At 53.2% G+C, this 20,249-nt stretch overlaps 1 protein-coding gene across 1 annotated transcript; it reads left to right on the forward strand.

The window, feature by feature from the left end:
- The first annotated feature begins 177 nt into the window (after window positions 1–177).
- Window positions 178–11,789, forward strand: MCM2 (minichromosome maintenance complex component 2). The gene is made up of 16 exons (XM_030501893.1): window positions 178–258; window positions 685–872; window positions 1,390–1,565; window positions 2,206–2,469; window positions 3,410–3,629; window positions 3,942–4,149; window positions 4,763–4,897; window positions 5,064–5,255; window positions 6,252–6,345; window positions 6,740–6,990; window positions 7,242–7,368; window positions 7,556–7,668; window positions 7,782–8,024; window positions 8,770–8,952; window positions 9,748–9,903; window positions 10,783–11,789. Exons 1-16 carry the CDS (start codon window positions 253–255, stop codon window positions 10,891–10,893), a joined length of 2,667 nt encoding a protein of 888 aa, XP_030357753.1. The 5' UTR covers window positions 178–252; the 3' UTR covers window positions 10,894–11,789.
- The last annotated feature ends 8,460 nt before the right edge of the window (window positions 11,790–20,249 follow it).

The following is a 20,249-nucleotide window of genomic DNA, read 5'->3' on the forward strand; positions in this document are numbered from 1 at the left end:
ACGCGGGAATTCCCAGCGGGATCGCTGCCGGAGAGGAGCGGAGCAGAAGGAAATGCCCAAATCTACGCCAATTTGCCCAAATTTGCCCCTTCTGCCCGTTCCTCCGGCCCCACCCCGGCCTCATCCACATTCGCTCGCGGGGCTGGCCCCGCCCCCGAGGCGATTCATTATTCATGAGGTTTCGCGCGCTTTCGCCGACCACGTGGGTCCGTTTTCGCGCGGAATACGGCCGGGCGAGAGGACGCGGCAGCCATGGCGGTGAGCGGGCGGGATGGGATGGGATGGGATGGGATGGGATGGGATGGGATGGGACGGGGTATCCCCGTTAACCCCGTGGGGTGCGGACCCCGGTTCCTGCCCCGCTGCGGTCACAGTTGCGCTGGGTCCAGAGGGGCTTTGGGGAGGGGTGTGAATGGGGACACCCGAAATGCAGAGGGACGTTTCCCCCGTGCCCTGCCCCGGAGCGAGACCCGGGCCGGGGGGGATCGGAGCCCTTCCCGCCCGGCTCGGGGCTCGGAGGGTGGATTCCCCCACTCCCGCCTGCGCTCCCGTTGTCGTTTGCACGGAAGGATGAGGGTTTAATCGCTCCCCCGTTGGGGTCTATGCCCCTCATCACCCTGGAGGCCCCTGGGCGCCCCGGTTCCGCTGTCCCCCGGCCCCCCCTGACCCTCCGTGTCCTTGCAGGACTCCTCCGAGTCGCAGGTGGCGGTCACCAGCCCCGTACGCAGCTCCCGCCGGGGAGATGCCTTCACATCCAGCCCCGGCCGGGACCTGCCCCCCTTCGAGGATGAGTCCGAAGGGCTCCTGGGGACCGAGGGGCTCCCCGAAGAGGAGGAAGAAGGGGAAGAGCTCATCGGGGAAGGGATGGAAAGGTAAGCAGACGGTGGGGGGGGTCTGGGGATGGGGTTTGCTAACAGGACGTCAATGCAGCCAGTGACATGGGGGGCTCTCAGCCATGGCGGAGGTCCCTCTGCTTGCTGATAGCTGGGGTGAGGAGGCTGAAGAGTTGCTGGGCAAAGTGCCATCATGATCGTAGAATCCCAGCCTGGTTTGGGTGAAGGGACCTCAAAGCTCATCCAGTTCCAACCCCCTGCCACGGGCAGGGACACCTTCCACTAGAGCAGGTTGCTCCAAGCCCCTGTGTCCAGCCTAGCCTTGAACACTGCCAGGGATGGGGCAGCCACAGCTTCTCTGGGCACCCTGTGCCAGCGCCTCAGCACCCTCACAGGGAAGAGCTTCTGCCTAAGAGCTCATCTTAATCTCCCCTCTGGCAGGTTAAAGCCTGTTGCTGCAGAGCAACCATCTTGACCCCCACCCAGCAGTAGCCAGAGAGGGGCTGGAAGAGCTTTCCTGTATGTGTCCTGACCCCATGCTGTGTGTGTGAACTAGGGATTATCGCCCCATCCCCGAGCTGGACGTGTACGAAGCAGAGGGCCTGGCGCTGGACGATGAGGACGTGGAGGAGCTGACGGCCAGCCAGCGGGAAGCCGCCGAGCGCGTCATGAGGCAGCGAGACCGGGAGCTGGAGCAGGGCATGGGCCGCATGAGGAGGGGGCTGCTCTACGGTAGGTGGACATGAGCTGTGCTGAGCGGGATGCTGATGTATGAGTGACTGTAACTGGCCCCTGTTGGGAGCTGGGCTCACCCTCAGCTTAGCAGGAAGGTCTCCAGAGCTCCAGCGTGCTTGGGCTCTTAGTGAAACCTCTGGCTGTGGCTTGGCTGGACTCCCCACTGCGTTGTTCCTTTGGTTTGGGATTCCTAGGAGTTCATTTGGTGTGTTCTTCTGGTTATGTGTTCACTGCTGAAACAAAAATCAGGACCCTGGGCTTGTATCAAAGATTTGGGAACCTAACAAGTGTATGTTGTCAAGTTTGTTGGTGTTCCTATTGAGACTCTTGTGGGAAGGATGGGAGGACCATTGGTGCTCTTGGAAGCCCATTCCTTGGCCTTCTTCCCTCAGTACATTAATGGACATACGTGTGCTGTTGCATGTGAATCTTATTCACCCCCATAAAGTCTTTAGCTACGCTGTGGAAGGTGTAGGAGCCAGACTAGAACTGGATTTAGGCTGGGCCTGAGATGGTCCTTTGTATTCCACGCTCTGACCTCTTTGCTTCCACAGCCCATGCAACCCAACTGTGACTAATCCAAAGAGCGGGAATGGGTATCCCAGTCTTCAACAGTTGTTTCTCCTCGCACCTTTAGACAGTGACGATGAAGAGGAAGACCGCCCCTCGCGCAAGAGGCGCCTGGCGGAGCGCGCTGCCGATGGCATGGAGGAGGAGGATGAAGACATGATTGAGAGCATTGAGAACCTGGAGGACATGAAGGGGCACTCGGTGAGGGAGTGGGTTTCCATGGCAGCTCCCCGGCTTGAGATCTACCACCGCTTCAAGAACTTCCTGAAGACCCACGTGGATGACCGCGGGCACAACGTCTTCAAGGAGAGGATCAGCGACATGTGCAAAGGTAGGGCTGGGTGAGGAGGGGCTCTATGGGGGCCACCTCACAGCGATCCAGCCCATGGGTGGGCTTGTTCTGCCTGCCCTGTTTGTCGCAGACATTGAGTCAGCACTTGGAGAGGCTGATGCTGATGGAGGTAGATGAGTAATGGGAACATGTCTACCATCATCTTTGGTTCTGGCTGTCTAAATCGAAGGCCCCTGGTGTCTGCTGCTCATCAATATTCATATAGAACAAGCAGGGGAGTGTGTGGGGCAGCAGACAGCGGGCTGCAAGTTGGAGATCCCACAGAGACAACAATTGCTCACTGTCTGTGCCAGTTGCTTTCTCACAGAGCAAACTGGAATAGCCACACATAGACTGTGTCAGTGTTACAGCCCTGTCTTCTGACAAGGCACTGCCAGAAGCAGCAGTCACTCGGGCTGGCACTGATGCATTTATAAAGCAAAAGCTGTCACATGTAGAACAGCTCCTGGAACTGCAGATGTTCATATTTCTTTATAGAGAGGCAGAAGCTCAAGCAGTGGATCAGGGGCAGTGTTGTACAGCTGGGAATAAAAGGCATTTGTCTTGTCCCTTTCCAGGAACATACACAGCAGGTTTTTTGCCAGCAATTCAGCACATGTAATGTCTCTCCTATTAACTTCTCTTTCCTGGAAGTCTGTTGGGAGAGTTGTGTGTTGGGCTGAGGCTTCTGAGTCTGGGGAGCACTGAGCCTGGGAAGTATCTGCTGCACTGGAAAGGAACAAGCACAGATTGGTAGTGCTGAAGAATTTGTCAGAGAAATAAATGAAGAAGAGTTTTCTACCCATTTTCAGATCTAAATGTTTCTGGGAGAAGGTGCAGGCAGGATGCAGGGTGCAGGCTCTTTGTTCTGGCTGTTTTCTGTACACTCCTCAAGGAATGAGCAGATTGAAAATACAACTCACCCATGTGTTTTCTTAAGAGAACAGAGAGAGTCTGGTGGTGAACTACGAGGACCTGGCAGCCCAGGAGCATGTCCTCGCCTACTTTCTGCCCGAGGCCCCAGCAGAAATGCTGAAGATCTTTGATGAAGCAGCCAAGGAAGTGGTGCTGGCCATGTACCCCAAGTACGACCGCATTGCCCAGGAGATCCATGTCCGCATCTCCCACCTCCCTCTGGTGGAGGAGCTGCGGTCGCTCAGGTAAGCAGCACAACTGCAGCAGTGGCCATGGGGCCTGCAGCAGGCTTTGGGTGCTCAGGAGGACTCATCTGCTAGATCTCTGCATAAATCCAATGGGATGGCTGAGCTTATTACAGGAAAAAAGTCATGTTAAGGATGAACTTTGTGTTCCCAAGGTAAAACACAAACCTTGGTAGAAAGCTCCTACTGATAAGTGTTTCTTACCAAGCCTTTAGGAACTGTGTCTTGTAGCAAGAGTATTCCTGGTGTTGCTGTAGGGAGTTCTGCCTCCCGTGCCCTGCAGGCACCCAGCATCTCTCTGTCTTTCCTCAGGCAACTGCACTTGAATCAGTTGATCCGGACCAGCGGGGTGGTGACAAGTTGCACGGGGGTCCTGCCTCAGCTCAGCATGGTCAAATACAACTGCAGCAAGTGCAGCTTCATCCTGGGACCCTTCTTCCAGTCCCAGAACCAGGAGGTGAAACCTGGTTCCTGTCCAGAGTGTCAGTCCCTTGGCCCCTTTGAAATCAACATGGAAGAGGTAAGAGATGTGCTCGCCCGGATGGGGCTGTGCCTGTCCTGCCAGGCTGCTCCACTGCCTGTGTCCAGGCACTTGTGAGGATAGATGTTGTCTGTTTGAGCTCTTGGGCTGAATCGGCCCAATTGAGCAGCCACAAGGAATTTTCTGCCCCACTGTAAGTGTTTGGGCTGAATCTTTTGCCACAATCCCCTCTGTGGTACACAGTTACCCATCCATACTGCAGAATAGCAGGCACAGCCTGCCCAGCTCTCCTCCTTCCCAAGTTAGGTCAGTATTTCCTGACCTGCCAGGACAGTAGCAAAATCACTGATATGGAGCTTCTGACTTTAATTCCTTGCTTTGGTATCTTTAACCATCCCATGTGGAGCATCCTCCCCTAGGAACTGGTCCCGTATTTGGGTGGACAAACACTATGGAGGCTGAAACACAGTGGTGAGACGTGGCAAAGTGCTTTCCTGTCCCCACTGTTGTCTCACACGCTGGAATTGCTCCTCACAACCTCCATCCTCCCGTGCCCCAGTGTTTGAATGGTGCTTCTCTGGTGAGGTGCTTTGAAAAGCATCACCCTTGGTGCCTCCCAGCCTGGCTGAGCAGCCTTTCTGTGTCGGTGCAGACGGTCTATCAGAACTACCAGCGCATCAAGATCCAGGAGAGCCCGGGCAAGGTGGCTGCGGGCAGGCTGCCCCGTGCCAAGGATGCCATCCTCCTCGCCGACCTGGTGGACAGCTGCAAGCCAGGGGATGAGATCGTGAGTATGCTCTTGAACCCAGGGATGGGGTGGTATCATCTGTGGGGATGTGGGGAGGGATCGTCCTCGTGCATTTGGGCAGCTACTTATGACACTGGTATCTTGAAACGGAGAAGGGGCTGTTTTGTATTGTGGAGGCACTGACACACCATCTCCTGCTTCCCAGGAGCTGACGGGGATCTACCACAACAACTATGACGGCTCCTTGAACACTGCCAACGGGTTCCCAGTGTTTGCCACTGTGATCCTGGCCAACCACATCGCCAAGAAGGACAACAAGCTGGTGATTGGAGAGCTGACTGATGAGGACGTGAAAGTCATCATGGGGCTGTCCAAGGATGAGCAAATCGGGGAGAAGGTGCGTCAGCCTCAGGCATCCCTTCTGTCCCTGTTGGGAGCTCGCCAGCCCAGTTCCCTCTGCGTGGTCTTTTGTAGCTCTCAGCTGTTGATGAGAGTGAGTTATAGGAGGGAATAAGAAACGTGCCTTGTACTTTTGGGGGTCCAATTTTCAGTTTCTTCCTTCTCTGAGCCTTCCACGTCACAACAGGGCTGGAGGATGGGTGAGAGGCACTCAGACACTGCTTACATCTGATCCTGGGTTTCTCTCCCCATACCTTGAAAGCAAACAGGGGGAAGTGTTCCGAGGGGCCAGTGCTTGTGTCTCCAATACTCTTAAGGGGATGTTACTACTTAGCTTAAGCTGTGATAGAGATCTCAGCTTTGCTGCTTTCTGCATGCTAAGACCCAAATCCAATACTTGAAAGAACAAAGCTCTTGGACTGGGGCACGTTCAGCCTCACTTGGGTCAGGTTTAAGCTCTGTGATAGGGGCATTTCCCTCTTGCCTTGGTCATGCTGGTGTTATTTTGACTTGCTGTCCCCAGTGGGTGGAGAAACATCAATTGAGCCAGGGCTGGTTTAGGGTCAGTAGTCTCCAGAATCAGGCTATTATCAGAGTACCCTTGAGAAATAAGCCAGTTGTGTGTAATATTTGACCATGATGACAGTTCTCGTGCGGCAGAGCCCATTCCACTACTATCATGTGCAGTGAGTGAGTCTCAAGTCAAGGTCTCCAGCTCTGCAGCAGCTGATAACAGCCACTGAGATGGGCTTTGTGTGCAAAGGAGCGCCAGGACCAGACTGCACAATCTGCTGTGCCCCAACAGCACCATTATTGTGAAGCACCTTTAGGGGGTCCGGGGGGGGTGGTTACCTTTGAAAGAGACCCCTCACCTTGGCTAATACAAGACCCTTTGGAGACAGCAGTAGATACAGCACCTTGCTGATATTAGTGCCAGATTCTGTGCAGATGAGAAATGGTATTCCCTGTACAACTCCTCTGGTTTTCCTTTCAGATCTTTGCCAGCATCGCCCCATCTATTTACGGGCATGAAGATATCAAGAGGGGCCTGGCTTTAGCTCTCTTTGGTGGAGAGCCCAAAAACCCAGGTGAGTGGCACCTGTGTCCCTTCAGCTTCGCTCAGCTGAAGGCAAATGGATCTGGGATTGTCTGTGCTGTTGCAGTGAGGGTGGTCAGAGCTGTCCGTGTGTCCTGGTGGCAGACGAGGCAGGAGGCTGAGGGATACCTGTGGTGGAAGTGTCTGCTTTTATCACACTGAAAACTCTGGTGTGACAGTAGAAAGACTAAGACTGAAAGCAGCTCCTGCTGCGAGCCTGGGCAAGGTTTTATCCCTCCTCCTCCTCTGAGAGGTTGGTTTTGGTGCCTCTTTTCCCTCACTTCATGTAAAGCGGTTTCCCTGCCTGTTGTTTGCCTTCCCTTTGGCTTTGTGGTGCTATCAAGCCAGTCACTCAGCTGCCAGCGTGTCTCCCATTGCTGTTACAGGCGGCAAACACAAAGTCCGTGGTGACATCAACGTGCTTCTGTGCGGAGACCCCGGTACAGCCAAATCCCAGTTCCTGAAGTACATAGAGAAGGCGTCCAGCAGAGCCATCTTCACCACTGGCCAGGGCGCTTCTGCCGTGGGTCTCACAGCCTATGTCCAGAGGCACCCGGTCAGCAAGGAGTGGACTTTGGAGGCGGGAGCCCTCGTGCTGGCTGACAGAGGTGTCTGCCTCATCGATGAGTTCGACAAGGTGAGGCCCAGCTTCACCTCCATGGGTGGATGAGGTGTGGGGGGACTGCTTGTAACCTCTGCTGTGAGGAGACACTATCACTCGTGGTGCCATCCACCAGCTGACCAAAGCTCCTCCAGTTTGTTGAGGCCCTTCCTGTCTATAGTGCATTCTGTTACTTTTCCAGAGCATCAGGAGCTGATTCCCCCAGGTCTGTTGGGCAATGGAGTATGGGCACAGATTCAGTTTAAGTCATTCTTGCTTTCTCATAGATGAACGATCAGGACAGGACCAGCATCCACGAAGCCATGGAACAGCAAAGCATTTCCATCTCCAAAGCAGGCATCGTCACGTCCTTGCAAGCCCGCTGCACTGTTATTGCTGCTGCCAATCCCATCGGTAAGTGCTCAGAGACCACAGGACCATGTCAGGCTTCCAGCATCAGTCATGAGAGCTGTGGCACAGCTTCCCCTCCCTCTGCCTGGCTCCTCCAGGCTGGGGCAGAGATCAAGCGAGCAGTAAAGTGCTTGCTTCAGAGCTTCATCTTTGGAGCCTGTGTTTGACTCTGATTGTCTCTGTGACCCAGGTGGGCGATACGACCCATCATTGACTTTCTCAGAGAACGTGGACCTGTCCGAGCCCATCATCTCTCGCTTTGACATCCTGTGTGTGGTGAGAGACACGGTGGACCCTGTGCAGGTACAGGCTGTGCTGTCAGTCTGAGCTTGTGGTGCTGCTGTCGGGATGCTCGGCTGCAGGTTTGCTGTCCAGTGTGTGTCTTCAGTGTCTGCGTGTCCACTGCTCTCTTGTAGGATGAAATGCTTGCCCGGTTCGTTGTTGGTAGCCATGTCAAGCACCACCCAGGGAACAAGGAGGGAATGAATGGGGACGCCAGTGAGGTCAATCTTCCCAACACGTACGGGGTTGAACCCCTTCCCCAGGAGATCCTGAGGAAATACATCATCTATGCCAAAGAGAAGGTCCACCCCAAACTCAACCAGATGGATCAGGACAAGGTGGCCCGGATGTACAGTGACCTCAGGAAAGAGTCTATGGTGAGAATACTGAGGAGAGGGGCGAAGAAGTGTGTGCCTGGATTGCAGATCAGCCCGAGGCTGCTCCAGCATGTGCTGTCACATTCTTGCCGTTCCCATCACAAAAATGTGGCACCGTTTTGGCAGAGACAGGCGGATCCTGCAGTGTTTGCTGAACAGATGATTCTTCATCTGAGTGCAGAGCTGTGCCTGCTGGTGATCTGGGGAGTGATGGACTGGACACATGTACTGGTGTCTGCCGTGGCAAAGTCCTTTCTGTCACCCAGTCTGGCAGGCCCACGGGAGGTGTTTGCATTCACCCAGCCCCATGTGCTCCTCATACATTATAGAGAGTGTTCTATGTAGAAATGCCCTTCTCTTTTGTCTGTGGGACCTCTCAGGCTCATTTCATGCTCCTGAAGAGGAGTTTCTTGAGGTCAGGGGGAGATTTTTGGAACTTGGGATAACTATATTTTTTAATTGGCTTTTTACTTCTTTAATTCCTCCTGAAAGTTGCTGGAGGAAACACGATTGCTGTTCCTGGAAAGGCACTAAATGGCAAAGAGGGACCCATGTAGCATCCCCAGATTAAGATGCTGAACGGGGGAGCCTGTGCCACTCAGCTGAACATGCCAGCAGGTGGCAGAGCCTGCTCAGCCTGAAACAGCGCTCAGAGGTCCAGGAGCAGCCCCCTGCAGTGCCAGGCACGTCCTGGGCCAGAAGCCACCTCTGTTGCCCCCTGTTTCTCATTCTCCTCTCCCCTCAGGCAACGGGCAGCATCCCCATCACGGTGCGTCACATCGAGTCCATGATCCGCATGGCGGAGGCTCACGCCCGCATGCACCTGCGGGACTACGTGGTGGAGGACGATGTGAACATGGCCATCAGGGTGATGCTGGAGAGCTTCATCGACACGCAGAAGTTCAGCGTCATGCGCAGCATGCGCAAGGTGAGCGCCGGTGCGGCTGCACCCCGGCCCCATGGGTGCCACTGCAGGGCCCGGGCACTGCCGTGCCTCTGGGGAGAGGCTCCTGTGCTCCGAGGGGTGCTGAGCCCATGTAAACGGGCACTGTGAGGCACTGCTGCGTGACTGCCTGTCCTTAGTGGTGGGGCACTGGTTTTGTTGGGGTTGATAAGGAAAGAGACCCCGAGCCCCTGCGTCAGCACTGCCCTGTCTCTGTGCTTTTCCCTGCTGTTTTGGCACAGGACCCCCACTGCTGCCAGGTGATGGAGCCGAGCAGACAGTTAGTTTCTTCACGTTGTTTCTAGGGCTCCTCAGGGGACAGTTAACCACCGGGCAGCACTCGCAGTAGTTCAGTGCACAGTCTGCCCTTTCTCTGTGTGGCAGGGACTGGCTCCAAACAGCTCTTGGCTGGCCGCAGCCTGGCATTTATCCACTGCGAGTGTCTGCCCTCAGTCTGGATGACTTGCGGCCTCTCCTTTGGCTGCACAGAGCCAGCCAGGCGCGAGTGTTTGTTGGGGAGGCACGGGGCTGTCTGGGCTGGAGGTTTCACATGGGTGTAAGAGCAGCCAGCACAGTGTCGTGGCTGTCACAAGGCTGCTGCTGCATGTGCAGGTGGCAGCTTGGCAAAGCCAATGTCCCTTAAGAGACACCAAGGGCGCAGGTGACAGCGGTGTTGTTTGGTTCCCCTTGTGCTGTGTCGGGAGGCTGGTGCAGGACACGGGAGCCGCAGTGCGTCACTCGGGTCCTGACCTTCTTGGCTCATCTCATCCTCTCTCCCAGACCTTCTCCCGCTACCTGTCATTCAAGAAAGACAACAACGAGCTGCTGCTCTTCATCCTGAAGCAGCTGGTTGCAGAGCAGGTGATGTACCAGAGAAACCGATACGGGGCCCAGCAGGACACCATAGAAGTACCAGAGAAGGACCTGGTGGATAAGGTACGGTTTTCTCATAGCAAGCCTGCTCAGGTTGGTTCCTGCTGTCTGCCTGCAGGCTCAGAACCAGAGGTGTCCTCAGGCTTGTAACTTGTCTGATAGCAGAGAAGCACTGGTGCTAATCAGTTTGAGCCAGAGTCAGGACTGTCCCATCTGTCTCTGCTCCTCTTTTGCCTGGAAGCACCATATTCTTCCCCCTCCGTTTTCCTGCACCCCCATAAAGCTTTGGGGTTGGAATGGTAAATCCTGCAGTACGGCTGGTGCTTTGCAGGGGAATGAGAACATCAGTTCCCTGGCACCTGCGTTTGAAGAAGCAAAAAGCAGGAAAATCTCTAGTTTGTATGAACTTTCCCAATCCCTCCTGAGGCTCATCCTCCTCAATGCATCCTCATCCTTGTCCAAGGGCTCTGCTCCTCACTTGGCCTGTCTGTGCAGAGTATTGACCTTGCTTGGCACTAAAGCACTGTTCGATTCCTGCATTGCTGCTTTTCTGCTCCTTGCACCAAACATGCAGAGTAACAACTCCCAGAGCCACAGCACCACTTGGTGCTGCTGGTGTGACCACCCCAGGCAGAGGTCTCGCACAAAACTCTCCCAGTGGGTGAGGCGCTGTGGGCTCTGGGATAGCAGTTCCATTCTGGCTCAAGTGGGAGTTAAAGGGCGAGCAGAGAGCAGGCAGGTGCTGAGCCAGCATCCTCTCTGCTCAGCTCAGCTCTGCCAATGCTCCTTCCTCCTGACCTGCTGTCTCCCTGCTGCTGCGGCTCTGGCTCCCGCTGAGCAGAGCAGAGATTGCTGACTGTCAGATTTTGTGTCCTCTGCTATGGAAAACCACATGGTTCCTGCTTTTTAATTTTCATAACCATTCACCTCCGTCCTCCCCAGGCTCGGCAGATCAACATCCACAACCTCGCAGCCTTCTTTGACAGCGAAGTGTTCAGGATGAACAGGTTCAGCCGGGATGTGAAGCGGAAGCTCATTGTCCAGCAGTTCTGAGGCTGGCACCGAGTCCGCCCCGTGCTCCTGGAGACGAGACCTCTGTCCTGCAGCCCTCCCAGGAGCACTGCAGAGACCCAGAGGGACTGAGCCGCACGTTCTCTCGCTTGCTTTGTGCCTTGTGGATTAAGGCAGTGCTGAGCTGCTGAAGACCTTGTAAATAGAACAGAATTAGGTAGTTAAATGCCCAGCCAAGTCTGTTTAGCAGCTTGGTTCACTGTTTTGTCTTGTAGCTAAGCACAACAGGGAGAGGATTGCTGGCCACCTCGATGGCATGTTTGCTGTTGATTTGTTGCTAGTTGTTATGGGCTCATCTGCAGGAGGGACCAAGTGGGAGCATTCAGAAAGCATTTGTCTGCCTTATCCACCCCCCTGGATTGGAAGCAATCTCAGGGATTCTCTTTTCCCATCTCTGGTGACTGCACAGCCTGCTGGGTGATAACTGAGGCTGCTTTCAGCTTCAGGAACCAGCCAGCCTCCAGCTCCAGGTCCTTGTGCCTTACACTCGACATTTCCCCAGGTGCCCACATGCGTTGACCTTGTGCTTGGTTTCTGCAAGGAGGGGGGTAAAGAAAGATGAGAACTGAAATAAAACTATTTCTGATATTAGCAGTGATCTGAATGGGCAATGAGAGCTCCCTCAGTACATGCTGGGGATGTCCAGAAGCCTTAGGAAGGGGCTTTTCCTGCCTCCCTGGGTGTTAACCTGTGTGCAGCTGTCACCAGATGTGAATTTACAGCTGGATTGAAGTGCTGGCACCTAAATCTGGTGCTGCTGTGGGGAGGAGCAGTGGAGGAGCCCTGGGCTGGGGCTGTTCAGGATGGGCAGGATGGGCTCAGTGTTTGTATGCAATTTTCTTACCGTGTGTGTTTTGAATACATTTGGTTTTCAATACTTTTATGTTTCCTCCTCTTTGGGGAACTCCTGCACCTATGGGGGGAAGGAAGAGCATAAGAGAGCAATGTGGATGCTGGAGCAGCTGCTTGGCAGCTTGTGGGGTTGGGTTTGGGTATAAACACATCCCATGGTTGCTCTTCAAGTTAGGAGAAACTGACGGTGCTGGTCTCAGCTATTGCACACCTGGAGAGGTATCAGGACATGGTTGTCCACAGGACACTGCCATGAATGCTGCCTTTCCCACCAAGGGCCTGCGTGTAGTGGCTCCTTCCCTGTCATCTCTATTTACTGGAGCATTGATCCCTCTGTGGGACTCTCCTGTAAATGTCTGTATCATCGTGAGCCTGTCCCCTCACAGTACCTATCTCCCACCTCCCTTTCCCACTGTTGGGTGGGACAGCCTTGATCTCTTGGCTGCCACTTGGATTCCAGTCTGGGAGAATCCTCTCGCAGACACAACTGAGGTCTGCAGTGAATGTGCTTTTCCTGGCTGGACTCAGGGCCATCGGGCATCTCCAGCCTCCTCCCGCCTGGGCTCCAGTGCATTTGGAAGCTGGCTGCTGCAGTGCTGGCCAAGCAGCCTTGTCCCCGCTGTCCCAGCGTGGGGTTTGTCATGGTGATGTGCGTGCCTGTGTGTCCCTCCAGGCTGGTGTTACCGGGGAGCTTGTGGTGCTGAGCCCTGCTGGGGGCTTAGCACATGATTCAGCCTGAACCCAGCTCCGCGTGTTGCCTTCTCCGTCTGCCAGCTCCCTCCTGAGTGTTTGTTTAACTGTTTTGGCTGTTTTTCTCCCTTCCCACTGGGTCTGTGTCTACCAGGGCTTTCTGCACGCAGCCCATAGAGACACTGGTGTCGTGCCCTCCCTGCCTGAGCCAGCCCTTTGCTCCTGCACTGGGGATGGCAGAGCTGCTGTGCCTGGAACCACACGGCGAGGCCCAAGGGGCACAGAGCTGTGAGCACCTCACCTCCTGGTGCCAGAGAGCATCCCTGGGGACAGAAACTGCCAGCACCCGTAAGCTGTGCCCAGCTCTGCGGGAACGCATGTACGTTGCTGGGGCAAGTGCTGCCCCTGAGATAGCAAAACCAGCAGAAACAAGGGATGAAACAAGCTTGTCACCGAAACCAAACTTGTGTGTGGTGGGGATGAACGTTGGGTGCGGGAGGAGAAAGAGGCTTTGTGTCACTGTGGAGAAACACAAAATGCTTCCTAAACACTTGCAACCTCGTGATGCTTCTGCTATGCCAGTAGTGACCCACACAGAGTTGAATACGTGGCCAAGCACACCGCTGCAAACACACAGGGATGGAGCGGGACTCCTGAATCACCCAGCTCTTTGCCCCGCTGCAAGCCACCCTCCAGTTTTGTCCTACAACCTCCTCCTGCGCTCTGGTCCCGCCTCACTTGGCGCACGGTGTGAGCAGTGGCAATAGAGAGATGCCGTTGTTGGAGGCCCTTGTTTGTCACTACTCACCGCCTCCTCCCGAGCCCCCTGCAGAGGCAGTTGCTCTCTCCCGCCTCGCCGTTGCCAGCATCCCGCAGAGCGATGAATTCCTGCAGCTGCGCCCTTGCTAACGCTGGCATCAGCCACGCAGCGGAGTGTGAACGCCAGGCTGAAGGCATGTTCCTCCTCTCATGGCCACTGAGCTTCCCAGGTTCCCTGGAGCAAGCGTTGGCCATTGACAGCATCAGGTGTCTGCTCTGGACCGGGGTGCAAACGTGCTGCTTTGAAGGGGCACTGCCTGGCCAGGGGCATGTTCCAGCTGAAAGCAAGGAGGGTTTCACTGCAGACCATGAGCCAAGCCATGCTCTCATGCAACGAGGAGCTGCTCCCCTGAAAACCTTGAGTTTAGCCAAGCTTGAGCACTTGGCTGCTCGCTGCTGCCACTGGAACATTGCACAGCGCCTCTGACAGCCTGGGGCAACCCAAGGGGCTTGGGAGGAGGTTTGTCCACAACAGGCTGTGCCTGGGCTCAGATGGAGGAGGATGAGGGTGCTCCTTCAGGCAGGGTCCCTTGTAGCGGTCATTCCCACCTTGGAATTGTGGCAAATGCTGGGTGAAAGTGGCTTGGAAGAGCATCTCAATTTGAAAAGGACATGATGAGCCAGATCCTGGTTCAGTTTGATATGAACATGCTGTGTGCATGTTCCTGCGGGAACAGTGTGGATTGCTGTGCTTCGTAAGAAAGTGTTTGACCTCAGCCCAGCACAGGCCATATATAAACACACACACATAATGCACACGTGCCTGCAGATAACCAGCTAACATGTGAAGGTATGGGATGTGGGGAAAAGGGGAGACAAACTCCCTACTCTTCCTGAAAGCTCTTTCTTACCTACTGACAGAGTTTAGAGTCTTGATAGTATCTGCCTTTATTGTGAGTATAAACCAACATGCTACAGCAGCAAGAACTGGGCTGCAACCTGCTCTGTCCATCTCCTGTTTTTACTAAAGAGCTGTCTGGAAACCGGTTGATGGGATCTTTCCCAGTTTAACTACGCTCAAGATGTTGGATAGTGTCATTTTCCTGTTCTAGCTGCAGTCCGACCAGGAGGGCCATTCAGGGTGCTTATGGCTCTCTCCTTGTTCACTGCAGCTGACCTGAAGACCTGAATTCCAGCACTTGATCTCTGTGAAGACAGTCTGGGATGTGTTTACGGATGCTGTGCATCTACAGACACAGGTGAGTGGCTGCAGTGACCAGACCTCATGCCACCCTGCAGGGAGGGTGCACTCTGACCTCCCTAGTATTTTTCCATCTCCTAAAATACTTTTCCACTTAACAAACAGATTCCAAAATTGGATCAGGCTTCTGCTGTATTTTGCATCTATTATGCAGTTCTTGCTGCCATGACTGATTTAATGTCTCCATTATTACGGAGCACTGGTCTGCCAACAACTCCAGCCACCCAGCATGCTCCTCGGCCACAAGAAGACATCTGAGGAGCCTCAAGGGGCTGCTGAGCATTGCATCTTCACAGCAAAAGTTCCTTGGAAGGGGGCTGTGCTCCTTTCTGCTCATCTTGCAAGTCACTTCCCTCTAAAGGTGAGGTGAAGCAGTGGGGGGAACCCCAAGGGAGGTGCCAAGTTTCTTCTCTGGGTTATCTCAGGGAGATCTGAAAGTTACTGTCCTGTGTAAAAGATGCCAAGGAGCTTCACTCCATCAAACTGCATGGAAACACACGTAGAAACTCCAGTAGCCTCTGTTAGCCAGCGCACCTTAGATTCAACAGATACCAGCCCCAGATACAGCCTGCTCCCTCTGCTTTGAAGATACCTCCAGCCCAGCCAGCTATTAGAGAACAAGGAATTTCTTCAAAGGGTTTTCAGATTAGCAAGGAAAGGAATAAAGCACCTCAAGCCTTCCTAGTAACCAAACTAGTTTGTATTCATCACTCACTGATAAATACAAACTCCCTTCTAATTCCTCAAGCCACTATACGAGGAGAGAGGCTAATGCTGGCAGGGACCTGAGGGTGCTAACAAGCCTTAATTGCCCTAATCAGGCCCACCTGGGCCTCCACCACACCCATGGCCCAGGAGCTCTATTTAAGCTCAGCCTGGGGCTCTCAGTGTCTGCCTGACCTAGCAGGGGGAGTGTTGGCTTGTAGCTCACTGTGCTTCCTCCTAATCTCTATCACTTTGGGCTCTGGTATAGCAACTGTCTCCCTGGTCTGACCTTGATTTTCTTCTGCTGCTGTGGAGCTGCTAAGTGATCACTGGATCATGTCTGACCACAGTTGCTATCAGCAGACCTTGACTCTGACCTATGGACTGACTTTTTGGTTTGCTGTTGGACTGGCTTTATCTCATGAGCCTCTCTGAGGGTCTGGACTTCTGGTTGGATGTGGATGCCATCCCTGTGCTGCTCACCTGCCTTAGGTACCTGGGGGGATCTGTCATGCTGGTTGTTATGCATTTGATCTCTGCTTAGGATTTGAGTTGGTGAGCTTAATGCAGAAATAAGGGGGTTCTCTAAGCTGTGCTGTACAGAAGCCTAGCTTAAATCATATGAATGGTCCCTGAGATCTGTAGTTCTTTCTCTTTCTTGGCTGGGAGCTTAGTAGTCATCCCTTATGCAAGTGGAGGGCTGTGACCATCCATCTGTATGCTAACTCCAGCCGAGCTGGGCCGCTGTTCCTCCTGAGCGAGGAGTCCTGGGCGTTGAGGAAACCTGCATGAGCTTCCCACTGCAGAGCTGTCTGCTTCCTTGCCCCAGGAGGCTGTTAAAGGTTATTCTGGTCCCTTAATCAAATTCATCTAGCTTTGTTCCTCTGCCTTCTAGGAGTCCACCGAGGTTAGCTGTCGGATCCTCCTGCAGGAGAATGCTGTGCTGCTTAACGCAGCCATCAAGTCCACTTTAGTGAGGGGAGAAATGAAATCCCCGTCAGGGATAGGAGGCAGCAAGGGCACGTGGGAACTGGAGCAGTAGAGTACAACCGGTGCTTGCTTTTGCACTGCGCCTTACGGCAGGGATGGGAAACAAGCAGGGCAGGTAAGAGCACTGTGTCTGGGTGGGCAGCGTGCCCTCCCCTGAGGGGAGCAAGCTGGTGCAGAGAAATGAAGAGGCTCAAAGTGATACAGAGGGTCTTGCTCCTGTGCTTGAAATAGAGCAGGTTCTGTTCCCTTCTAATTACAGCGTATCCTGGAAGGCATTAACTGCTCCAGGTCCCTCCTCTTGAAGTGTTTATTATACATCTTCCCCAGCAGGATTTTGGACGGAAGCAGGAGCTGTGTGTTTTGCCCAGAGAATGGCTGCGTGCCTGGGCTGTGCAAGAATAGAGCAGGTACCCGCCCCTGCTTGGTACATTCAAAATGTTTTGGTGTCCCAGCATTAAAAGGGCTAAGTCAGCAAATAAGCTGATATAAAACTTGTTGGAGGCTCTGAAGTAAATTCACATCTGCTGGAACAAGGGAGAGGTTAACTCTTTCCTTGTGCCTAAGGAAGGAGGAGCCAAGCCGGGCAGTGGAATTCTCAACCTTTCCTCTTCTGGGGGATGCCAAAAGGCTGCACAGCTTCATGGACAATGGAGTTACACTGCACGGTGCCATGAGCCTGCTCTGTCACCCATCCTCTGTCCTAAAGAGGCATCCAGGTGATGGACAGAGCTTGATAGCAGGCTTTTCCCCTTGGATCTAAGAAGGGGCACAGGTCACCTCCTGTTGTGATTGTTGGCATGCAAAGCAAAAAAGGGTTAAACCCTTTTCCTGGTAGTGGTGACATTTGCGCTTTCTAACACTGCAAGAATTGTAGAGTCACAGTCTGGTCTGTGTTGAAGGGGCCTTAAAGCTCCTCCAGTCCCAACCCCCTGCCACGGGCAGGGACACCTTCCACTAGAGCAGGTTGCTCCAAGCCCCTGTGTCCAACCTGGCCTTGAACACTGCCAGGGATGGGGCAGCCACAGCTTCTCTGGGCACCCTGTGCCAGCGCCTCAGCACCCTCACAGGGAAGAGCTTCTGCCTCAGAGCTCATCTCAATCTCCCCTCTGGCAGGTTAAAGCCATTCCCCTTGTCCTGTCCCTACAGGCCCTTGTCCAAAGCCCCTCTCCAGGTTTCTTGTGGGCCCCCTGCTAAGGCATTGGAGGACTGTTACAAGGTCTCCTCTGAGTCTTCTCTTTTTCCAGAAGAACTGAACATCTGACTGCTGATTTGTTTTGCTTATTGTTTACTTTCCTGCTCTGCTGAGTAAGGGCAATAGATCCCTTTGTAGCTTCACCTTTGTAGGTGAATTCAGTTTTGCTGTATTTGGGAGAACAAAACATCTCACCAGCAGATTTCAACTTACTGTGTTGCTGCTTTTTTATAAGTGGAGTTTCAAAAGCGGTTACATTTCTGTTGAGATTAGTCTTCGGGGTTAATTTCTTTTTAATTACCAAGTCCTAGCCACCAAATTCTTTCCCTGAGCCATCACCTCATTCCTCCACCTCACTGTTTGTTTGCAATGATCTTGGAACGAAATGTGACTCTTAAATTGCGATCGAAGCTGGCTGAATTTCCTGACAGCAAAAGCAGTTACAGTAACTTGCAGGGGGAGATGGCAGGAGGATTGTCAGCTTTGCCAGCCTAAATACAAACTTGCTTTTGGATTCTGCCTAACGGATGTAACTGTGAAATTGAACAATTTAGGGGAAGGACAGGAAAGCACAGATCATGGTAATACCGAGGGAAATTCTGAGCTGCTTTGAAGCAGCTATCAAAAAGCATTTAGTGCAATTGTAAAGCCCCTTTTACCAGTGCTCTGAACAGTGCTGGGGAATATACACCAGGTAGGGAGGCTGGAGGAGATCAAATGAGAAATTACAAGCTTTTGACTATACATGCCTTTGACTACAAAGCTCTCAATAGCCCAGAAGAGAGCCAAGCCAGCTGTCCCTATTCCAGGGAAGGTAAAAAGGAGGCACGAGGGCTGTGCTGGATTTAGGTTCGTGCTGGTTTTAAGTAGAATGGGTATTGCCCATCTCTGCTGGCTGTTTTCTGCTCCGCTGGCAGCACTGACCTGCCTGATCGATGTTGCCACTAATTTTATGTAATTTTCTTGTCCAAGATGTATCTTCTCCTTTCATACTCCCCCTTTGTTGCTCCATCTGAGATTGATGCCTAACGTCAAAATAAATCCAGGGAGCACCGTGAGCCTCATAGAAAGTGTGCTCGCTGCCATGCCCGCGTGGTTTCCTTCCCTCTGGTTCGAGGCCCTGTAATACATGAGGGTGGTTTTGTGCTTTCTTTGATGTGATTAGGCTGCTTCAGACACTGGATTCAGTTTCTAAGATTTGGGAGCTGGATGTGGCAGGGTCAGGAGATCTGAAAGGCTTTTAGTTACCCACTTGTCGTAAGCCACCTGCATGTTAAGACAGCCAAATTACCAGCAGTAAAGTGAAAAATGACAAGAGCATTCATTAAATGCCATGCCTGGGCTAGAATCTGAGAGCACTGAAGTGGTTTTTATCTCATCTAACGGGTAAGCGGCAGCTCGGCAGTTCCTGCTGCATTTCCTGCTCGGTGGGGGCCAGGGGCTGCATTGATTCGGGGATAAAAAGGACTTTCAGAGCCCTGGAAGGATGTGGTCCAAAAGAAGCCAAAAGCGAGGGCTTTGGTTTATGGCTGTCAGCTTTGCCTTGCTGCATTGGGTGATGGGTGCAGACAGTCTCTTGCCTGCCCCTGTCACGCATGGGGTGGCTGCTGCATTTCTCCAAGAGCTGCAAATCCAACAACTACTGCACTATGAAGTCTTTTATTTCTTTTATTTTATTTTATTCTATTCTTATAGGCGGTTGGCACAGAAGGGCACAAAGAAGGGGGCAGCAGTTGGATGGTATCACTGTGACAGTCTCAGATACAGTGGTGACACCGCAGAATGGTGTTGGTGGAGCTGTCCCTGCTGCAGGGCAGAGGCTCCTACACAGACCCTGCTCCTGACAGCACATGCAGCTCTCCAAGCCCCAGCAGGGCTGGGACTTCCCAGTGGCGCCAGGAGAAATGTCCCTCCATCCTTGCAGGGTCTCTTGGAGGAGCTGTGTCACCCAGTGCAGGAGTTACAGGAGGATGAGAGCAGGCTGTGCAGTGTAAGAGAAGATGAAGGAAGATAGGTAGGATCTTCTCTGAGATGAAACAGCTTGAAAGGCTCCCAACCCCAACTGATGTAGAGAAGCAGGCAGCGCCCACTCCTAATATTAAGGTAAGTGTAACCTCTGGAGAAGGTGAAAGACGGAAGCTTTTGACATCAAAGGAAGGCTCCTGCTCCCCCTAAGGACTTCCAACTACAACATAAGTTCACCTCCCTCAAGATTGGATGTGCTTAATACCTGCTGGAGTGACAGCGATACCAAATTAAACAAGTATTTCATTGTGTATAGAGACATGGTCATGGACAAGGCTACAAGGACTCTCAAGATAAGGAAGGCTGCAACAAGAGGACCAGATGTGTTTTCTCAAATCAATATGGGCCTTCCTCCTGTTGATAAGATCTGAGAAATAGGTAAAGAGCAAGCGGCAAAAGAAAGCCAGAGGAGTCTCTCATGTCCTAAATTAGCCCAAACAAGAACATGTAGTTAAGTGGTGAGACTAAACACACATCCCAATGTCCTTAACTAACAGATTGCCATAGGAGGGTAAAATGAGTGGGGGGATTTCTCCCTAAACCACCACCACGACCCCAGAGACCACTCCTCACATTCACAGTGCCTGTGCTGCGGCCTTATCTGCCCAAATGACCATACGCCATGAGGAATGGGAATTGGGTGGGCATTTCATGGAATGGCCAGGGCCAGAGAGGGGTGGCACACAGTCTGTTTGGAGGCCAATAACTAGAGGTGTACCCCAGGGGTCAATAGTGGGTCCAGTCCTGTTTAACACCTTCATTAATGCTGATGATACAGAACTGTGAGGAATGGCTGATAAACCAGAGGGGCAAGTTGCCACCTAGAGGGACCTTGACAGGCTGGAGACATGGGCTGAGAGGAAC

The sequence above is a fragment of the Strigops habroptila genome, chromosome 11 (genome assembly GCF_004027225.2).
Source record: "Strigops habroptila isolate Jane chromosome 11, bStrHab1.2.pri, whole genome shotgun sequence".
In the NCBI taxonomy this organism is placed as follows: domain Eukaryota; kingdom Metazoa; phylum Chordata; class Aves; order Psittaciformes; family Psittacidae; genus Strigops; species Strigops habroptila.

Coding starts and splice junctions, on each gene's coding strand:
- MCM2 (XM_030501893.1), top strand. Junction 873..1,389: donor ATCGGGGAAGGGATGGAAAG/GTAAGCAGACGG, acceptor TGTGTGAACTAG/GGATTATCGCCCCATCCCCG. Junction 1,566..2,205: donor GAGGAGGGGGCTGCTCTACG/GTAGGTGGACAT, acceptor TCGCACCTTTAG/ACAGTGACGATGAAGAGGAA.